Genomic DNA, 23774 nt, shown 5'->3' with positions numbered 1-23774 from the left:
TATAGGGGATTGAAGGTTAAGCTTTTTTGGTAACCCTCTTGTCTTAAGGTATTGTGTGTAAATAATCAGATGGAAATTTTAAGCTTTTTTAGCTCCTGTATAATGAGCACTCATTATGGCTTGAAGGTTAAACTTTTTTATTTTAGCTCCAACTTACAGTGATAGAAAATTGTTTTTTTTTATATATATATTTTTTTCGCTTTGATGGTTAAGGGATCATGGATAGTGTGTACATCTACATAGGGTGTACTGATGGAAGGTTAAACTTTTTATTATTGGTTTTAGCTTTAATTGGCTTTGTGAATGTTTTTTAGTCATTTTGATTGTTAGATTTTCAGTGTAAAAAAAGTACCAGTTCTATGAACAGTTCTATGAACTCTAGAGAAGCTAATTGTCTCCATAACTATTTTACCAGATTTATGGAGTATCAGAAGTTCACATAATTTTTGGGTTTCATTTTTTTCTGGCATACCTGGCATCTGTAGAAAGCTTTCTACATTTATATTAGAACTAGGAGGCTATGACCATGATGACATTGGCCAATGCATGTGACTTCCAGGGCTGTGAAGGAATGGTTAAACCATTTACATGGGCATTGACTGTTGTCAGCTGAGTATTTCTGAAGTCAGTCATAGAATTGCATTGGCCACCCACAGCACTCTGATTGCCAGTGGTGGGTATCCATTTGCATATTAAAGACCACTTCATCGAGTTGGTGCTCGAAAATCCTCACAAGGAAGTTTTGTTTTTTTAAACCATAATGCAACAGCTGCTCAGCAATTCACAGGGTTGTAATTGCCATACACAGTACATGGATTGCCTATTGCAGTTCACAATTTGCGTACAAGGTCCAATGCCTATAATGATGACCCTTTCCATCACATCGATTTACAACTCTTTAACATACAAAGTCACTGCTCTGCTATCATGTGAAGATCTTGGCACTATCTAATTAGAGAATAATATCTGTGTATAACAGTGTTGTTCTACTTTATTTTACTTTAGAGGACAGTATTTGAAAGTATCACCTCACTTAAACATCACAGTAAATCTTCAACCTTTTTTACCTCTTTTTTTCTTTTTTCAGGGGAATTTATGCATACAATGAAAATTACTCCAGTGATTTGTTTGTGTCACGAAAGATGCAAGCTTCATGAAACTTTACACATTATTTCACTACACCCCATAATTCTCTCAGAATGGTTCAAACTATTGGTCATAGAGACAGTTGAAAAGGTTGAAGAATTAGGGTATACTGTTTTATGATGTTTCCCTGGTTAATGGAGCTCTGTTATATTCCCTTAAATGTCTGAACTTGTAAGTTTAATACGTCAGCTAGCACAAGCATCAGTGTGTGTAGGATACTTTTTGCTCTAACTGGGATGCTAGTTGAGAAACACACTATGTTTTCCGTTACCATATTTTAGAAGTCTTCTAGCGCCTTAGTGATAAGTAAGTAGTTTTTTTTCTGGTCAGTTTAAAAGCCCTTGAGGCTGGAAAAAGGGTGTTTCATCCGAGGTGCTGTTCAATATGAAACCTGGACCAGTGATGTTTCAATATCTATACAGCTATCAGAGTGAAGCATTGCCTTTCTCTTTGTATTTCCCTCCAGTATAATCTTGGAAGCTGACTCCAATGCTGTGGTACAGAGGGTGGCTATCCGATCAGATGACATACCTCTAGGAGAACAAACAGTTGCCCAGGTGAGAATTCATAGCTTTACTTACCATTACTTTGTGGCGGTGCTGGGACAGAAACAGGTGGCATTATATGTATGTTCTCACAAGTGTACAAAAGAAGGTTATTCTTGTCTTGTCTACCTTACAGGATAGCCATCAGCTTTTAGGCATGTTCATGTTCGTGCTACATTAAAAACTATTGAAATACCCAGTGGCTGATGAGGAATATACTTTTCAAGTAAGGGTCACAGTGCCTATGGCAAAAAAAGTGCTGAAACAGAGTTTTTTTGACTTTTATCCAAACTGGACAAAATTGACTTTCACATTTTTGTTTTATACTGTATTTGATGCTTCATATGGTTCTTCCTCTGTATAGCCGTTTGTTAAACTGTAAATGATCAGCTTATGATCTGATGTTATGATGAAGCAACAGTACACGGTGCAAGGCATCTGGATAAACACTTTACCATATGTGACAAACTTAACGAACGTGTTGTAACAAATATATGTAACAAATTAGAGGCTCGTGGGTCATTGTTTCGTCACAGTTTGACATGAACTTCAGGTAATGCTAGGTAAATATTGTACACAAGTATTTTATCATGACAGTTACAGCAGAAATTGGTGTTGTGAAGCTTACCTATCTATCGTGGTATAGTGATAATGTCACGTAAATTAAAACACCATAAGAAACAGGACGCCAGGAATCATTACTAAGGAAACATAATTAAAGATAGAAAGTCTGATTGATTGTTTTCTGTACCCAAAGCACCTGGCTAGAAAGCTAGAGGTAAGTTATTTTGGGTGGAATTTGGTGCCCTGGTTATAGCTTGGATAAAGGGAGATAATTTTGGTTATACTTAAAGAGGATGTAGTTCTCCTAATTACACCGATATTGATGTATGACCTCTAGTGATCTAGACAGTAATGTCTGAGCATTTATAAGTAACTTTTGTCTGTCTTTGTAAATCTACATGTGCACTGTGTACTTTTATGCTTTATTTTGGTTCTTGGAAGCATAAGTTTGACATACATGTGTATTTATTACTGTAAACGATTTTTGTTGTATTTTCTGTTACCTCAACCTTGATTCCATGTATTTGGTGTGGACGATGCATAAAATGGATTAGTTATGGGACAGAGATAAAGTCAGTTTGTTGAAACTGCCAATCAAGGAAAAAAAATGTTGTTTGGTAATGCACTGGTCTCTCATTCAATCCATCAGCCTCGCAAAGATTTAGCTAAGTAAAACCAATGCTGTATTGAGCCTTAATTGTTAATTTATTCAATCCACCAATCAAGTTATATGTGTATACATGTATATATGCCACCTGTCTTTGTCCTCCACCTTCTCAGCACTGCTTTAACATCATTTTATAGGCTTGAGGGTTTATTCAATCTAATGCTGCGTTAGAGAGTTCTACCTTGTACATGTACCTATGTGTCCTGCACTTTTATCTTAGCATTTGCTCAGAGGTTTTGGTGAAGTGTACTGTCTCAGCAGCTAAACATCCACATTTATTGGAAACAGAATAGTACAGATTTTTCACCTCTGACTTATCTTTTGGCTGCCTCGGAGTATGGAGACCAGTTTGTAGATTGTCTCGCCCGGTTTTCAACAAAATAGCTCAGTTTTGTTGATAAATGTAACCGTGTAGCTGTGACGAAATTTGGTTTCGTTTAAATTACATTCTCTTTGCTAAGCTTATTGTAGATTGAAGGAAGCCTGTACTCTTTTACTGTATTCTCTTTTATTTCAGGGAAGGTCTGTATTTAGCAGTTTGTTTACACTCAAAACCTTAAATCAGCTGTACATCTCAGCTGGATGTCACACAGATCAGCAGAATTGTGCCCTGGTTTGTACTGGTTCATTTTCTTATCTTTAACCAGGAAGTTCTAATCTTGAGTCATTTCCTGGCTTTTGTTTGCATTTCTCACACGGCTGTGTTTTTGTTGTATTTTCCAGGTCATACAGTCTGCAAAGGAACAGATCAAGTGGTCATTACTAAAATGAACACTGTAGCATTATGTTATGTGTAGTAAAGAAACGTTGATGGGAAAGAGGACCAATGTGACATGAATTTGCATTGGACTGAGAGTAATTTAAGAGAGAGTAAAAAATGCATTGGTGTTTCAGGATGCAAGATAATACTTTTTGAAGGAAAACTGTGAAATAAGGAAGGGTTTGGTGGCTGTTGTCTATGTTACTCTCCATTTGGAATGACCAAAAGCATGTTTATACATGATGATATATGTTGATCAGAATCCTTTTATTGTGAGCTGTTACTAGAGTATTTCAAATAACTACAGCGATGCTATTAACCAGCAGTTTAGATTGAACAGGTTCCCAGGATGTGTGATTTTCTTTAGAGGTATTCACATATAGAAAGTGTGACAGTAATGTGACGTCTTTCTCTGGCACTGTTGTCTTGTTCTGTGTCTCCTATGTATATCATCCATGGTTATCTTCATGAAGTATTTATCAGAGGGGATAATTCAACAATTTCCATGAACATGAAAGTAAAGGAACCATGTGATAAATCATGAATCACAAGTTCTTGTGTTTGCATCATGCATGTAAATCCTGTTGTATAGTAGGGGACTCTCTTCGGCTCAGTCTCCACCATAGGGCAGAATTATTGCTCAGCTGATGTGGAGTTCAGCCATAATCAATCTGTGGTGGGATCATCAGTCGGTCATGGGCTCAGTCAAGTACAAGTTGTACTTGTCTGAATAGGACACAGACAATTCCAGCTTTCACCTGTTTGTCTAGGTATTTGGTAACGAGATTTGTCATGTAACTAGAAAAGGTCATTGCTTTACACAATACGCCATACTCAGCTACTGGCCATAAAATTGTGATGTTCTACACCAGTAAATTACAATAGTTTATAAGTATGTAAGCAGCATTGGCAGAGGCAAGGTAGAAAGCTATTTTCACAAGTTATGGTGATAGTCATTGTTTAAAAGATTGCTGCAAAGTAAATGAGAAACAATAATTAATATTTAAGCTAATAATACTGAAATATATAAACATGGAATGCGAATGGATTATTTTTCATCTTTGGGGCATAGTTGCTGTGTTGTAATTATGATGCACATCTTGGCATATATTCCAGTACTACTCTGGAATTTCTGAAAGTGAAGATGGTTGTGAATAGCCTGGAGGCTTGGAGTGCAGGCTTAGATTACTTAAGTCAACCACTGTGCTCCCCTCTAATCGTTGTTTAGACCGTGTTCACATCGTGTATGGTCCAGTGTTTGACTGGCACTGGATGCATTAACAGGTTTGCTGTCGGGCTGACTGCGGATGAAGCCATATCTGTAACAGTTTTACACCTCTGGACACCGCTGGTCTCCGCATGTTAGGGTATACCATAAACTAAAAGTGTGGCAGAAATATTGTGTCTTTAAGTTTTACATAGTGACTACAAAGATACCAAGAATCTCCGATATTGTCTTAACATTTCAGTATAGGCTTGGAAATCAATTATAAAGCCTGTTTCTCTCGTAGCCGCTGTAATCTCAATTGTAAAACACTAGCTGCTTTCGTTATGTTAAATAGAAAATATTTTCTCACAGACTTGCTACAACAACATACTGTAAACATGGGACAGTTTTGAAAGCAAGATAGTACCTCGTAAACACGTCGGGTTATAAACGATACATTATGTTTTATCAGAAACGGGAAAATGCGGAAGCCTGTAAAAACTTTCATCCGAGTAAGCGGTAAATACAAGTTGTTGACCTTTTATCTCCTGTTGATTTGTGGAACTTACATTTTATGAACTTTCTGAATAATATAGTACAGTGAACACATTACTATACTCGTGTTGTAATGTACTACAAAAGTAATGGGGAAAAAATTGCGTTTTCTGACCTTCGGCGATAGTCGACTTCATACATAGATTCCTGTTCTCTGACTCTCCACTTTCAACACTTGAAAATTCGTGGAGTTCACCTCATTTGCGATATACACTCCTTTACTATAGAGACTTAAGGCACGCGAGTTCAAACCGGGCCTTGAACAAGGTTAGATTCCCCCGTTTTGGCAGCTTGTGTGGCCCCGGCAACGATCGTGTGGCTGTTTGCGTCGTCCAACATTCTCAAGTTTAAAGACCACTTGCCTTCCACCAGTATTGGTGTAAATCCTTATACATGTCTGAAAGCACAGCTAAGGACAAGCCAGGTTAATCATTACTCTACAGTATTTTGAATAGCCAGAATATGTGGTAATTCAGTATTTTTGAGCAACTTTAAGGATACAGGAAACGTTTAGTTTTTATTTCTTAATATGGCTTGCACATATATAGTCTGACCTAGTATATAATAGTACAACAAAGCTGTTTTCCTAAAGCTCAGCGGTTAGTCAGGAACATAAAGGATACATTAAAAGGTACTATAAAGCGAACAATATGGACATTAAAATGATGAAAGATATGCCAAAAGAAATGGAAAAAAATTTTTTTTGACCCCTTTATTTTATGCATATTTTCCGTCAATGGTCGGAAATATTCGGAAATGACGTCATCGATGAACACAATAGGAACGTGGGACCAGCTCAGCGCACATCAATTCAGGCTTTCCAGGGAACCAAGTGTCTTTGCACGTATCATCGTTGACATGACCACGACAGACTACTCAATATCCGGACTGATCGCTGGCGCCTGAGGAAAACTGTAGTTTAAAGCCATTTTTAGCATGAGGAATCTTAACGAAAAGCCGGCGGTAATGTCTTCTGGTCACAGCTCACAGTTACCTCAACCTATAAACCTTAACGGCGTTTTATCAGCATGAAATTCTTGAATGCCAGTAGAATTTAATCCATCAATTCAGAAATAAATATAAGAGGAAGCAGCTTGTTTAAATATATAATTTTAGATCAGTTCGAACAATTCGGATCACACATTCAAATAAACCTTTATCTGTATAAGCAACAAAAGACTATACAGGAAACATGTTTACCTAATCCTGAACAATAATTTAAAAAAAATGACTGATTTTTGGGTGTCAGTTAGTCCAAGAGTTACTAAAATGACGTAATAGATTTCTGATTTTCATAATTCTGATGAGCTTAAGAAAGGTGTCAGCGGATTTTTTCGGAAAGCATAGGCTAATATCCTACTGGGAAAATTTAAGTTTCAGCAGTATTGTTTGCTGACATTTGTTTGACCCATAAATATATACTTCGGCCGCCAGTTTAGATCTTTTACCACAATCATAATTCTCTCCAGGAAGGCTTTTCATCAGGACTCTGCTATTAAAACGAGCAGGATGTTTGTGCAGCTAGAGGACAGGTGATCAATGTCATCGATGCATTTTATAGCGTGTTACCCAATACTGATGTACAGCACGTAGAGAGTTGTAATGGCGACAGAGAGACTGTATATCAGATAACACCACTGAGGGGTTATATTATAGATAAGCATGCATGCCGTGCCAATCTGAAAGAAAACGAATAAAGATGTCAGTGTATGTACCAGGTATGTCTATGCAGCAGTTGTCACGTCATACTCTATGAACCGTTTGTCAAGAAGCATACATTATACATGAAAATGTCTCGAGACTTCTGTGCGGCTTTTAACCGAATCCTTGCTTAAACTTGAAAACCTGAATACATTGTGGACTGGTACCATCATAACAAACACGACCAGGCCTACTGTGCCTTTGAAAACATACCGACTGTGCTGGATACTGTATATATTTACTCATGCAGGCAAGAGCAAAAAAATACAAACGTGAGCCCGAGTATGATAAGGCCCACTAAAGTTTCCTGGTGATAAGATATTGTATACAAATGATCAGACAGGTATCAGAGAAAGGTACAGGCTGTAAAGGACGAGCACCTGTCTATATGGCAGTCCACATGAAATCATTTCTGGTTTCACTGCTTCTCTGGAATTTCCTTCACCCCACTGTTCTGGCACAAGGTTGGTACATCATTTTCGATAGAAATTCAGACCATGGGAGAAAGCCTCATTATACGCCACAGTGTTTGGATTAACATTGTAACCCAATTTTACTGCTTGACATATTCTGGTTACTTGCCAACCAAACTAGGATCATACTGGGTGACTTTCCCTGGTGAATAGTTCTCTAATGGATAAAACAAGGAAACAATACATGCACTCTATAGAAAAATGTATTCTAATTCTATTATATGGGGGGAATCAATGGTTATTCATTCCCCCAATTTGATCGATTCCAATTTAAGAATAAGATAATAGAGATATGAGAACTGAAATAAATGTCACGTTTGTCTCTGTTTATGAAATACACCCCTATACAGATCTGCGTGTCATTCGTCCATTTTGTTTACTTCGTTTATTTATTATATGATTGGTGTTTTACGCCGTACTCTAGAATATTTCACTTATGCGATGGCGGCTAGCATTGTGGTGGGAGGAAAACGGGCAGGGCCCGGGGAAAACCCACGACCATCGGCAGTTTGCTGGAAGACCTTCCCACCTACGGCCGGAGAGGAAGTGAACATAAACTGGACCTCGTTTACTTCAGTTTATGTTCTCGAAGATATGGTACTCTATCGCCATGAAGCTTCTCGGGCTCTTGTGTGGTGTCTTTTGTAAAATATGCGACTTAATAATGTTGATATTCACACCACATCCGTATAGATTGGTACAGGTTTTGTTAGTTTGCCCATCGGGGAGAGATCAACACATGATATAACTCACATTCCCGCCTTTTCCACTAACATTTCTGAAGACACACAAGACAAGACCAAAAATTAATCACTATCGAAGTCACATCTCGTTTTTGATTTCTTATTTTTATTTATTTATTTTGAATTGTTTTAATTGGTATTGTAGAATATAATTGAGAATTACATTCTCGCATTAATGTTCCCATCTATAGTCGCCTCCAAATCGTAGAAGGTACATTACTTGCAGTGTTCCTGGAAAAGGAGTAATACTTTAATATGAGGGTATTTCATTCACACATGCAATCAACTCGGCATCAGCTACATATGGAAGCCAACAGAGGACCTTACGCTACATAACCTAATACAAGGCGAGGTAGCTAAGTGACGAGTGGTAGCAAAATGAGTTTTCGCTACGTCGATGTCTCCTTGTGTAAAATGTCGATGTAGCGAAAAGAGGTCACAATGTGAGTCAGATCCCTGCCTCGCTGCCTCAACTTTTATAATACAGCTGTCGCCTTCCATAGTTTCATATTCGGTGCAGTGGTGAAAAAAAAATCATTTAAGAAACATTGTGAACGGAATTGCAAAGAACGATGGTTTGGTAATAATGAGAAATTTACTTTGATTTCATGTGGACATGGCATAGCCGTGGAGAATTTTTGTTTTAGTCAGCCTTTGTTTGTGATATTTATCTTAAAATATGGTATTGAGAACACTGTGTAGCACCTTGGTATGAAACAGAACAAGTGAAAAGACGCAAAAATATTGAGAAATTAATCTGATATTTCATTTTGGCAAAGCCATCATTTAACTATACCTTATGTAGTGTAAGGTCCTCTGTTGGCTTCCATATGTAGCTGATGCCGAGTTGATTGCATGTGTGAATGAAATAACCTCAGCTTCATAAATTTTATCATCGTATTATTGACTTTGATCTTCACAAAAGATGTTTTAAAAAAACAGGCGTGTCAAAATGATATAGTAAAGCCTTCACGCGTTTGAATCCCTTCTCTGCAATTATTTGCTTCTGATTTCTTAGCACCATGTTCTACGATCGGAAGATTTGTACTCTACGAAAAACATTTACCTTCACAGTGTGACAAGGGGGAAAAATGATGGATACTTCATTGAGTTGTTTTGATTTATATTTATAATTTGCCGAGTCACTATTTTGGTGTACTGTACCCGGAAGTGCATGCATCAGGAGACCCGACAACGTATGACAGTGAAATAGCATTCAAGTATCACACAAAACTTGTTATTGCCAACGTGCAGCATATGTAAATATTACTGTTGCATCTTTATACCATGCAAAACAAAGTCAAGAGAACTAAAGTTGAACAAGCTTTGGAAGTCGTAAAAGTGCAGACACTGCTTTATTTCATTAACAGCGTCTCACAGTTGTTGGAGTAAGGTAAAGAATTTGTGCATAACCACAAAGAATTTTACTGCTTGGAGAGATGCTCGGGACCATTGCATTGATCTTGGTGGGAATCTAACCATTCCTAGAAATGACACCAAACACCTTCAAAATGCCACACGTTTGGGTGACAAGGTATGGGTGGGAGGTCGGACCACCAGGGTATGGATAAAAGGTGAGGATAGTTTTTGGTTGTTTTATGACCTAATTGCCGCCCAAGCCATTGGAATAATTGTATTCCTTCTGATGAACATTCCTCTTGGTATTAAAATGTACAGATTTTGGGAATGGGGTATTGCCGAAGTGGGTTCCACGGAGTAGGGTATATATGTCCACCTATGGACGGATGTATTTCAGACACGCTGACGTTAGAGGCTATGAACACAATGGCGCCTTCGTTTGTGAAATATTGAAAGTGGGATTTAAAATGGGACCAGACTTGATTTTGCGATGAGGGTAAAATTAGTAGGCTATTGTACACAAATTTCACCTCATTGCGACAGCCCAGTTATTTGAAAGTTCACCTCAATATGCAACGGGAGGCACGTTCCAGCGTCGTGATACCATATAGGAACATGGCGACACTGAACACAAAATTATGCTGACAGCAACGTCAAACACCACCAACTGCTCAAATGTAAGAAATATTTTAAAAACAAAACTTTTTTCGATCAAAGCGCAGATGAATTTCAGGATCGAAAAGGCGGTCACAGTTTTGGTATATTGGTGACAGCAATGTTGTCCCCTCCATGCCAGTCACATTTCTGTGTGAGAATTAAACTATAACCAGGGTTCCACGAGGAAACGACTCGGTTTGGTTTGCTGTATAATTTTCTCCAACCTCGGGGACGGTTTGTCAATTTTGATCATTTCTGTACATCGATTCTAAAACTTAAAACCTATACTTTTCCGCATTTCATTATTTGGATTTGAAATGGGTAACATGCAGGTCAATGTTAAATCTCTTGAACTCTTTGCTGGACAGTGAGAATGTTTCGCTTGGGATTCTTCACATATTTATACTTATATATGTTAGGCGTATATTGTGATGGCTTGTATCCATTCCCATTCTCCATCATTTGTATGTATATAACCTTAATGTGAAATCTCATGGAAACAATATGCAAAAACTATAATTGTAGATCTTTGTATTCTAATGATGGATTCACCAACAGAACAATGTTTCCACTCACATGCTTTAACATCTTATTTCAGATAAATCCTTTTATTACTTCGGTGACTGGACAGGATGCGTTAACAGTGCAAATCATTCACATCGGTTCAGACAAAGTAATGACCTGAGTGAATGTTTATACTCTTGTTATCGCTTCAGTTATGCTCTTATGCAGGTAAGACGCTTTTCTTGTAAGGTATATATAGGCACCTATGTATAGGGACCTGTGCTGACTCAGTTGTGCAAAGCTTTGGCATCTAAACAGAGGGCTGGCTCATGTCCAGTTGTCTTTTCTCCATGACTTTTATTTCCTTAACTGTTATTTTACTCCGTTTATTCAAAAAGTCATTACACCTATTAAGAGTCTTCGGACAGGGTTTATTTATTCATACAAGCGCCATGCTTTGTTTATAAATACTGAAAGCAGTGATTACTTTGGGTTGAGGAAGTATGCCATGCATTTACGAAACCATTACATCAGGAAATGGTTGCAACTTTTTGCTATGTTTTGAGTCTATATGCATTCGTAACATTTATCACTTTGGGTTGCTATTACAGTACAAGAGGCACAATATCGTGGACCGGTCAGAACTGACTTTGAACTGTCTGCCTATTATATACTTCACCCTGGAGAGCAAAGTTGTATAACTTACTACAGGAAAACGATGATGAGGATGATGTCCATTGTTTAGTAAACAGTCTCCAAAGCTATTTGATAACTTCCCAAGCGTTGGATGTGTCTGTTATATAAGCATTTGAGCAAATTCTACATGAAGTACAGGCTAGGTAGGGCGTGTTATAAACCATTGCTTTACATATAATGATATCATTTTTACAACACGATGGACCATGCTATTCCCTGTTATTTTCATTGTTGAAAGTTTAAATATATGTTCCAGAGAGGACAGTGTGCCTGCTTGGACAAATCCCTACCATCAAGACGTACCAATTGCACAGACCCATTTATGTGGTCCTCATCCCTACAAAATATCGCAGCAAACCAAACTCACCAGTTCTCAAGTACGTAACGTCAATGTATCATTCATCTGATAACAGATGTTGAAGCAAATTTGTGACAGATAACATTTGTCCTTTTAGGCTCTATGTACTAAAGAAACATTATGTAAACAGAAACCTTTGGGATTTCTAGAATAATCAGTCGGATTAAGGCATAATCAAAAATTTAATAATCGTTTTAAATTTTTTGTCTTGATTTTTTTTATATATCCTTTTCACAGTGAAGAGTATACCTTTGAAGTTTCCTCTGTTCTTTTAGCCTGCTAGTGTGCTTAATGTTATATCTATCAAATCTAACAATTAAAATTCTGCACAATAATTGTAGTTTGTAAAATTTGTTACAAGAGACAACAGAGACAACACGGTTTCAACATATACCATGATCTTTTTATATCTGTTTTTTTTTTGACAATCATTCAATCAACGCTATGTCCAGTGTCTGTCGCAGTGAATACCAAAGATGCGTTAGATGCCAAACATTGTGGCCAAGGTCAAGCCAGGAAAAGGAGACGGTTTTGGAGACGAACGCGCGATTGTGGTCAGGCTCGCACCTCATTATGTCAGTTTGGTTCGTGGAAAACAGTGTTTTTACTTGTTTTAGAATGATTTAGATGACAGTAATAAATGAAACATTGTCATATTTACATATTGCTATAGCTTATTCATTTCGTTGTCATTCAAGTAAATAAAGCATCCTACTTACTATGTTTTATCATGTGTGTTGTGTATATGCGTATATATATACAGGACTTAATATTCAGGCTTGCAGCATATGTTTGTTTCGAACAACTTCAAATAACTAGTCATCTTTTCATTCGTTCTGCGCTTTTACATCCCTTTTATTTGTCCACTAATATTTCATTTTCACAGATAATTCCACAGGGGACAGTGAAATACAATACGGGCGTTTTTTCTTGAAACGACTTGGTAAGGAGCAGTCGTGGGTTTCTAGTCGCCAAATCTGCGAAAAGGAGAGCGGAGTATTGGCCAAGCTTGACTGGCAGTCCCCCCTGATGAAAGCAAGTTTTTTTGAAACGTTTAAAGGACACTGGATGTGGTTGGGTCTGGACAGTGTTAGATGGTATTTTATAAATGGTAATTGAATCCTTAGCGCTTGCAAATGAAATTCATTTTACATAACTGAATGTATAATGCATGGAGTTGGGCCAGTGACAATGACTGATCAATTATAAACCCCAGTGTGTGCAAGTATTCGAACCAGAAGGAACTAAAGACTATGAGTGACATGACTTTTTATCTTTTACCGGATCTAAATTCAATCAGATACGGATAATTACTTTTCTTAGATAAACAGAAATGTAAACTAAATATAAATATAATATTTTTGTTTCTTTTCCTATAGGACAGCCGGTGGCGTCGTCTTGGCCTAATTTCAACACGGGAGAGCATGAAAAGTGCCTGGTATGGGGAGAGTCTGAGCTTATATCTGTTCAGTGCTCCGGAGTTATGGAATTTCCGGCGGCTTGTACATTGCCGTACGGTAAGGATATCGCTTACCAGTATAACCTTTTTAAACATACAATTGTGAACAAACTAAAATGACTGTAACTCATTTGCTATGTTGCTCAAAGCCCTGTGGATTAAACGTGTATTAACGGAGTAATGAATAGGCCTGAATGAATAAACGTCAGAATCGGAAATGACGTCAGCCATGAGAGACGGAACTGAAAACAGCGGTAAGGGTTCCTTCTCGACATACTAAATAAAATGGTGGAATACACCTCGATACAAGGTACTTGCTATACCGAAATTTAGAGATTATCCAATGTAACCTAATATGGAAAATGTCCATGGCTTATTTCGCTTTCCATTGGAAAGGTGACATAACATGTTAATCTGACAATGACTATGGTTTTTTGAGCAAATTATAGACTTTCCAGATTTTTGCTACAAATTGCATATATGCCCACAAAATAATAGCAAAATGTAACACTATCCCCATCACGTAATTACTGCGATAATTTTCAATGTCAATCCAAATACCTTTACACGTCACCTTTAAGTCTTTAATAAACTTTTGAGTAACCTGACGCATGCAGTGTATTCTACAGTTTCACTGTTTTATTCTTATTTAAACTGAGTATATGTCATGTGAAGTTATAACAACGTCGACTTTGCAGTCATGGAAACTACTTTTTTCTCTCCCATAGAAGCTCCACCGAAAACAGACGTCACGAACGATGTGACCAGCACGTCAGAATCTGAAATGACGTCGGCCATGAGGGACACTCTGACAACTGAAAACAGTGGTAAGATTGCCTTCTCGACGTGCTAAATTAAATTGTGACATACATCTCTATACGAGGTACTTGCTGTACCAAAATATAGAGATTAATGGTATGTTTGACTGGCATTCTTTATAGATAGCATGCTATCGTTTTTGTAAAACATGTGAACAATGGCCAAATGGTGCTATACTTACGTACTTTCGGTGTGAACTGTATATGTTAACAAAAGCATTTCTGGTACGGTAGTGTATAGGTGTATGTACCATTCAGAGTTATCCCAGTTCAATTCCACATACCCATATAAAATGTTACCCATATCTGGTACATATATTTTGTTTGAGAAATTTACATTACACGGATCACGTCAGACTAGCGTTAATTTATGATTTTATATTGTTGCTTTTGCAGGAGGGAATTTTAATCCGTTTGCCATTTAGGCCCCAGTCTTAATTCATTGACAATAGCCGGGATTTCTTTATTTTTGACATTTGTTGATACGCGTACAATTCATCGAAGTGCGCGAGAAAAGGAGTGCACACCAGATCTGTGTAACCTGTCGTCTGCGGAATGAAACTGAACTTGCGCTGGACCTAATTGTGCCGTAATATGTGCGCTGTCTCTGTAGTCAGAACATGGGCCTGTTTTCAGACTTACACTAAAAAGGTGATGTACATGTGTCAAAAATGCAGTATGACTATGCAGAATGTATGTGTAGGTTACCTTCACAAATGGAACCATGTCTATTGGCAAATATATTCTTACTCTCAAATCTTAATTTTGTTTGGTTATTCAGGTATGTATGTTGGAATCGGTGTCGGTTTGGCGGTTATAGCTGCCCTAGTCTTGGTTGTGGTTGTGGTATGGAGGTAAGCTATGTTCCACGTTTAAACAATAACCCAGCGCACTGACTAACTTCTTCTTGGCCATTGAATATGGTGATACACTTCGGCCCGAATTGAGTATGGAAGATGTGTGTTACCAAACTTAGGGAGGTATTGTCTATTTTAGCTCATTTGTCAGCAAATCAAATTTCTTGCTGTGTGTATGGCCTGACATCAAAATCAGTTGGTGTTGAGGAATAAAGTGGGAATTTGTATACGTTTCTGCTTGAAGAAACTTGCACGTTCGCAGTGGAACTTGTCTCCATACTGTGTTTGAATATTTTACGTCGCAAAGAAATACGTCGAACTAAAAGACTGATACTCAGGCTTTGTAAACAGATGCCCACATCTGATCTATGTTAAGATTAGTATAAAGGGTTTGTAGTCGCTCAGTTTCATGACAACTATTACATGTTCTCATGTAGTGTTCGACGAAAGAGGCACAGACCAGGGAAACCTTCCAATCTCCAAAGCCGGCAACGGGCTGCACATGTGGGCCATGGAATAACTCCCATGAAGCAGATTGGATCGCAAGGAATCGTGGATGGAGAGGAGAATTCATATGTGAATCCACACACCACAACAGATGCTCCCAATCTGGACGAGATGTATGCTAAGGTAGTCAATAAGCCATTAACACAGAACAAGATGACCAGTGACGTGAAGACTGAAGACGACTACGACAGACTTGCTGTTTCTAAGGCGTCTGGTCCTCTTACATGTCACAATGCGGCTACTTCATTATATTCGGTTGTTTCACCAGAAGATATTACTTACGTTAATTGTGACAAGACCACAGTTGTCTCCCCTTACCATCATCTCGTCTTCGAAGACAGTCCTGGTGTAAAGGATACCGCCTGTTACGATCAAATGGATATTCATAATGTAGGACGTACCCGAGAGCTAGATATGTCATCTTTGTATAACCACGTGACCGAAGAAAATGATAACTAAAAAACCTATTTAGCGACGAGGCGTTCGTGTGTATATTACTAGAGAGAGCGCACATCTGGGTATCTTTACTCGCATGAGGCAGCAAGGAGACGACGAGGTGAAAAGATAACATGGGATGGTATAGGGAAATGAATAAAAGTGGACGATATTTGCTGAGAACTATTTCTCATAATAACCGGAAATTATAGCAGGCTTTTGTTAGACGACAGAAAATCTCAAATGAGTACGTAAATTATGAACGCAAACAACGTGTATTATTGGGCTACCGTGGGAGAGTTTAGTGTTGACTTTCCTGTTATATGTTTAGGTATTTAGACAATATTTTCACTTCTGTGGCGCAGTAATTGCCCGGCTGTTCACGGCTATAACCATGTGATTTAATCCATGCCCATCGCCTTAAGAGCTGCATGGGGATCTCTAGATGGCAATCATGACACTTATGTGGCTATTACCAGCCGATATCCACAGTATAAGATCTTTTATGGGTCTAGACAAGAAGTTCCATGTACATTTCTTTGTATGTACGGATAGTCTTTGTGTAGTTGTATATTTACAAGCAGCATACACCATTAGATAGATAAGATACACCATTATGTCATTCTGGCTGTGTATACCTGTGCCGGAAATTGGTAGGTTGTCGTAGATACGTGGGATTGTAGGCTGGTTTAACATTGTATATTTTTCTAAAAACAGCTGCCCGAAGAAAAGAGTGTCTATTGATAGCAGGTGATAGACAGCACAGACTTATATTATTCAGCTGTTACAAAAACGTTCATGCTTTCAGTTCCTATAATTTATTCAAATAACAAGCATAATAGGCCTTTCACAAATTTTCAGTGGGTCCATCCATTTGTCTCAATGACGAACCCTTTTCAACATTACCTAAACAAGATGAATTGTTGATCTCGTCTTATATCTTAATGTTGACGTGACTTGTAAGGACATTCAAATGTCGCATGCTGCCACTGTTAACACGCATACAGTGTCCTTTGACAACTAATATCAACTCTTCTTAATTATATATCTCCCTATACAGATGATATAAGAGAGCTTTAGCACAATTCAAATTTTACGATGTTACCATTTAAATGAATAATATATTTGCAATGAACTAAACGTGTATTTTGATGTTTCACTAATCCTACTTTTATTTTTTCAGAATTTACAAATCGTATTATCAAAAGCAAACATCATCCCTATTTCTTACTGGTTACAAATAGTGCCTTTCATCTGACTGTAAACATTCCAAGCCTTAGTTCTTACACGTACGCGGACATGTGATGGCTCTGCAAAATACGCTTTATATTTACTTTTGAAATTAAACAGCGCATGGAATTTATTGAACTTGTGCCAAAATCAAGATTTAAAGACCTATTTTAAAAGATTGCCACCTGTCATAGTTTGTGGAATATGCTCATAACAGAAATGAAAGCATGGCCGTTGCATGGTTAATGGTGTCCATTCGCAAATTGTGGAACGAGAAGACAGACATGCATGCATTCGGGTGTATAGCTCAGTGGGTAAGGTGCAAGACCCCTAGCAACCTGTCACCACAGGCGCCGGTTCAATTCCTGATGACCTTTGGTAATTTACTGAAGACCTTTGGTAAGTTACTGATGACCTAATAATTATTACGCTTTACCTGGGATACAATATATTATGTTGTATCACAGGTGCTATATCACTGGGCAAACGACCGCACCATCGACCGTTTACTGTCAACAAGGCGACTGCATGGAATGATAGCAATTTTTACGAATTTCCGGGTTAACATTTAATACATTTCTGAATACCTTAACTCAGGCATTTACCACAAGGCGGAAGGAAAAAGAAGGAAGAATCTCGCTGTATAATGCGGGCGTTGAATACCCTGAGACCTGTTTTGCCAAGCGAATGTGTAAAGGTGTGTAGGCTATCATCCACACCTTATTGCACGTATCATTATCTGATGCTAAGATATTCGTAATTATCATGGTCATAAATGTATTAGTGATGTGTTGTCATGTAATTTTATACTCGTGTATGGTAACACAGTTCTTGTAATCCCAGCTGCCTTGTGCATGTACGTTGTCACACAATGACGGCAATTCCAGTACCTAGCCTATCCACTATACTGTACAGCTCCATGAGAGGAAACATCAAGGCTCAAAAGAGATCGGACCGGCCCCGATAGCACAGTTGATAAAGCGTCCGCTTCGGGAGCGGTAGATCTAGAGTCACACCTAAGACTTTAAAAGAGGGAGTTGTCATTTTCTAGCGTGGCGTTCAGCATGAAGGGTATAGTGCAACAACTGGTTGACTCGTATCAGTATGATGGCTCAGGGGGGGCAGCTTACCTGCCTTCGGTAAGTCGTCTCAGTGAAGCAGCACTAGATAAAAGGGCGGTGGAAATCCGCCATGCAACAAAGGGGCACATTACATGCACTTTAAGGATTCCTTCGTCATCATATGACGAAATATTGTTAAGTACGACGTTAAACCTCAAGCACTCGCTCACTCACTCACTCAAAAGAGGTCGGCGTACAATTCCATCCTCTTCTCCAGACTACTGCAGGGGCGTAGGAAGAAATTTCAAGGTGAAGGGCCAAGGGTGTCAGCAAAAAAGGCGAAGGTCCAGGGGCAGCCAAGGCCCCGGAAGATCTGAAAGAGCTATATCGCCTTACAGACAATTTGCCGTATTTGAGATATGCCAGTTGAGGTGTTATTGACTATTTAAGCCTGCTTGAAAAAATTGAAATAGACGTTTAGCTCAATTGTTGAGGTTGTGCCTGGAGAACCAGGGGTCAACAAAGAACATTGTAACAATTTATCCAGAATTCAACATTAAATTTATGCATGTCGGAGAAAGGTTGGTGTAGATTGACTAACACAAGCATTTAACTTGTATGGAGGAGAATCGGTGGAAAGAAACATCCATGTTTTTACTGGACTTTGGTGGTAAACTTACTAGCCCATTCGCGCTGGCTTGCTTTCGATTGAAATCAATGTCATTCACATGTATACATCCACTTTTTGATCAGGCCTTTGACTCAGACAAAAGGTGTGCGTCTGATTTAGGGGAATTGTCAGTAACGCGCCAAAGTCGGTGGTTACAAGGGTTACTTATCTTTCCTTCACTGATAAATCTTGCAACCTGTCCTAAGTGAAATGATCTTGGAATGACTATAAACCATAATGAAATAAATAACTCAACACCGATGAGTACATATATTGTACAAATATATTAATTATTCTGTTTTTTGGGGGGGATGAATAGAACTGCAAAGTAATCGCATTGAAACACAGTCACTAAATTAGAAAAAAATGTGTTTGGAGACAAATGAGTCCATTTGTTTTGTCAATTTACACTGTAGATGATTTGCCCTTCCATGGGAGAATTATGTAAATATGTTGGCCCAAAGACGGAAAAAACATGTAGGTCCTATATTAATTGTAATGAGCACTGGGAAAATTGCAGTTCACCGTGTTTAGTTTACCGAGAAAATATACTTTGCAATAGTATGATTTTTTATTCGTCGAAGGGCAAAAGGTACCCCCCCCCACTTTTGAAGGTCGGGGGGCCATGCCCCCTTGCCCCCCCCCCCCCCCTCAAATTTCTACGCCGCCGTACTGAATATGCATAGCGTGACGTCACCGCTTTCTGTGCCCTGCTGATTTCGCGGTAAGTTTGACCCTCCGCTGCCTGATAGCGACAGTGCATGACCATGAATCTATCAACAGGACTAGCGTATTTTTCTTATGCAAACTCCCTCCAGCATGTTGTTTGAATCCGTTCACGTTGTATGTGTGACCATTGTGTGAGGTTTGAGTTCACGGATTTGTAAATGTGTCCGTCATGCAATGATTGTGAACGATACTTCCAACTGTCAACTTGGTCATTCACCAACCGGTCGACGGTATCAATAAATTTAATTAAATGTTGCAGTAAGCTCTTCAGTTAAAACTCTGATTTCAAAATTTCGTGTGCGTCACTATTCTGAATCCTGATTATATTCTTGACAGCTATACATGTCGAAAGCTCCTCACCCCTTCTTTTAGGAATATATTTATGACTTTAAAAAAACTAAAGACATAAGAAGAGCAGTTCTATTTTCACTTCTCTGTCGATTGCAACTTAGGCAAAACAGGGTGAATCGATGAGATTACTATAGTGTCAAATAAATAAATAAATAGCATAAATTGTGGAAAATTTAAGTTTTCTTATCGTAATCTGACTTTATTAAAGCGTTTCTTTTATTCTTGATTTTAGTCATACTAGAAAACTAAGATCATATGTCAACAACTTTTCTTATTTACACCTGTTTATTTTTTCTCTATATGTACGATCATTATCAGCGACAATATTACACCATATTTTGTTCGCTATTGAACCAATTGATTTATTTATTTTATTTATTTGATTGGTGTTTTACGCCGTAGTCAAGGATATTTCACTTATACGACGGCGGCCAGCATTGTGGTGGGAGGAAACTAGGCAGAGCCCCGGGGGAAACCCACGACCTTCCGCAGGTTGCTGTCAAACCCTCTGACTTATGGCCGAAGAGTGAACAAATTGAAGCATGGTGAGGAAATGAGAGCGATATGATGATCTGGTCATGATATGATAATGAGTGACCGATGCAACAGTCAGTTCAACATTGGTCTCTGGCCTGACTTATTTCTGACCATATGCACATCTGCATGTGCCCAGTACTAACACATTTATTTGCTTTATTTGCATGGTGTTTTACCCCGTACTCACGAATATTTCACTTATACGACGGCGGCCAGCATTATGGTTGGAGGAAAGCAGGAACAGCCCCGGGGAAACCCATGATGATCTTCAGGTTGCTGGAAGACCATCCTATGTACGGCCGGAGAGGATTCCTGCATGAGCTGAACTTGAACTCACACCGACCGCAATGGTGGGAGGCTCCTGGGTCATTACGCTGCATTAGCGCGCTAACCAACTCACCCACCGAAGCCCCCTGTACAAATACAGGTTATACTGTACATCATACAGTGTAAACTTAAAGGTATGCACCAATAAGGACTGAAAATAACATATGCACAGGCTGTATGCATCTGTGTGGGGCCTCCGATCACCACTGCAGCATCTGTGAGTTCAAGTTCAGCTCATGCTGGCTTCCTCTCCAGTCCTAAGTGGAAAGTTCTTCCAGCACCCTGCAGATGTCTTCCGTTGTATAAGTGAAATATTCTTGAGTACAGCTTAAAACATCAATGAAATAAATAAATCAAACAAATATACTCAATTTACATAAACAGTGCATAAGACATTGCAGCTTTCTCATCCAATATATCTGTAGTCATACGTACATTATATAGGCCTACAACCGTGAACCACTACAATGTTATCGGCTTTCATGACCATCCAATGCAACGTGTCTACGTGGCCATTAAACATCTCCAGAATGTCACTACTTCCTATATGTGACTATCCACTTCTCCGTGATGTCACCACTACCGCTCTGTATGACCACCAACTTCTTCAAAATGCCACATATACGTACATACAAGTAGAAGTGACACTCTGGAGAAGTGGATGGCCACACAGAGAGGAAGCAGTGCCATTCTGGAGAAGTGGATAGCCACATAGTCAGGTAGTAGTGACACTCTGGAGAAGTGGATGGCCACACAGACAGGTAGTACTGACATTCTGGAGAAGTGGATGGCCATACAGACAGGTAGTAGTGACACTCTGGAGAAGTGGATGGCCACATAGACAGGTAGTAGTGACACTCTGGAGAAGAGGATGGCCATACAGACAGGTAGTAGTGACACTCTGGAGAAGTGGATGGCCACATAGACAGGTAGTAGTGACACTCTGGAGAAGAAGATGGCCATACAGACAGGTAGTAGTGACACTCTGGAGAAGTGGATGACCACACAGAGAGGAAGCAGTGCCATTCTGGAGAAGTGGATAGCCACATAGTCAGGTAGTAGTGACACTCTGGAGAAGTGGATGGTCACACAGAGAGGAAGCAGTGCCATTCTGGGGAAGTGGATGGCCACATAGTCAGGTAGTAGTGACACTCTGGAGAAGTGGATGGTCACACAGAGAGGAAGCAGTGCCATTCTGGAGAAGTGGATGGCCACACAGACAGGTAGTAGTGACACTCTGGAGAAGTGGGTGGCCGCACAGAAAGGTGGCAGTGCCATTCTGCAAAAGTGGGTGACCACATAGACATGTAGTAGTGACACTGGAGAAGTGGATGGCCGCACAGAGAGGCAGCAGGGCCATTCTGGAGAAGTGGATGGCCACATAGACAGTTAGTAGTGACACTCTGGAGAAGTGGATGGCCACATAGACAGTTAGTGGGCTAGAGACACTCTGGAGAAGTTGGTGGCCACATAGACAGGTAGAAGTGACACTCTGGAGAAATGGGTGGCCTCATACACAAGTAGTAGTGACACTCTGGAGAAGTGGATGGCCGCACAGACAGGTAGTAGTGCCATTCTGGGGAAGTGGATGGCCGCACAGACAGGTAGTTGTGACACTCTGGAGAAGTGGATGGCTACACAGACAGGTAGTAGTGACATTCTGGAGAAGTGGATGGCCACAGACAGGTAGCAGTGTCATCCTGGGGAAGTGGATGGCCACACAGACAGGCAGTAGTGACACTATGGAGAAGTCAATGGCCACATAGACAGGTAGTAGTGACACAATAGAGAAGTAGATGGCCACACAGACAGGTAGCAGTGTCATTCTGGAGAAGTGGATGGCCACATAGACAGGTAGCAGTGTCATTCTGGGGAAGTGGATGGCCTCATACACAAGTAGTAGTGACACTCTGGAGAAGTTGGTGGCCACATAGACAGGTAGAAGTGACACTCTGGAGAAATGGGTGGCCTCATACACAAGTAGTAGTGACACTCTGGAGAAGTGGATGGCCGCACAGACAGGTAGTAGTGCCATTCTGGGGAAGTGGATGGCCGCACAGACAGGTAGTTGTGACACTCTGGAGAAGTGGATGGCTACACAGACAGGTAGTAGTGACATTCTGGAGAAGTGGATGGCCACAGACAGGTAGCAGTGTCATTCTGGGGAAGTGGATGGCCACACAGACAGGTAGTAGTGACACTATGGAGAAGTCAATGGCCACATAAACAGTTAGTAGTGACACAATAGAGAAGTAGATGGCCACACAGACAGGTAGCAGTGTCATTCTGGAGAAGTGGATGGCCACGCAGACAGGTAGCAGTGTCATTCTGGGGAAGTGGATGGCCACACAGACAGGTAACAGTGCCATTCTGGAGAAGTGGATGGCCGCACAGACAGGTAGTAGTGACACTCTGTAGAAGTGGATGGCCACACAGACAGGTAGTACTGACATTCTGGAGAAGTGGATGGCCATACAGACAGGTAGTAGTGACACTCTGGAGAAGTGGATGGCCACACAGACAGGTAGTAGTGCGATTCTGGGGAAGTGGATAGCCACATAGACAGTTAGTAGTGACACTCTGGAGAAGTCAATGGCCACATAAACAGTTAGTAGTGGCACAATGGAGAAGATGGACACACAGACAGGTAGCAGTACCATTCCGGGAAAGTGGATGGCGACACAGACACAGACAGTGTCAATCTGGAGAAGTGGATGGCCACACAGACAGGTAGTAGTGACACTCTGGAGAAGTGGATGGCCACACAGACAGGTAACAGTGCCATTCTGGAGAAGTGGATGGCCGCACAGACAGGTAGTAGTGACACTCTGTAGAAGTGGATGGCCACACAGACAGGT

The 23774-nt window shown here is 39.7% G+C and overlaps 1 protein-coding gene and 1 long non-coding RNA gene across 2 annotated transcripts; both read left to right on the top strand.

The window, feature by feature from the left end:
* Nucleotides 1-1423: 1423 nt before the first annotated feature.
* Nucleotides 1424-4720, top strand: LOC135461744 (uncharacterized). The gene is made up of 2 exons (XR_010443387.1): nt 1424-1703; nt 3646-4720. It is a non-coding gene; the product is annotated as an uncharacterized LOC135461744 (long non-coding RNA).
* Nucleotides 4721-4979: 259 nt separating this feature from the next.
* Nucleotides 4980-17334, top strand: LOC135461743 (uncharacterized). Its single transcript, XM_064738966.1, has 10 exons — nt 4980-7609; nt 9732-9935; nt 10976-11109; nt 11834-11954; nt 12388-12519; nt 12822-13046; nt 13315-13452; nt 14123-14221; nt 14994-15066; nt 15507-17334. The coding sequence occupies exons 1-10, from the start codon at nt 7477-7479 to the stop codon at nt 16033-16035; spliced, it is 1788 nt and encodes a 595-aa protein (XP_064595036.1). The 5' UTR covers nt 4980-7476; the 3' UTR covers nt 16036-17334.
* Nucleotides 17335-23774: the final 6440 nt, after the last annotated feature.

Source organism: Liolophura sinensis, chromosome 1, assembly GCF_032854445.1.
Source record: "Liolophura sinensis isolate JHLJ2023 chromosome 1, CUHK_Ljap_v2, whole genome shotgun sequence".
Lineage (NCBI taxonomy): Eukaryota > Metazoa > Mollusca > Polyplacophora > Chitonida > Chitonidae > Liolophura > Liolophura sinensis.
The sequence above is the reverse complement of the archived record's forward strand: the minus strand, read 5'-3'. Positions and strand labels throughout refer to the sequence as shown.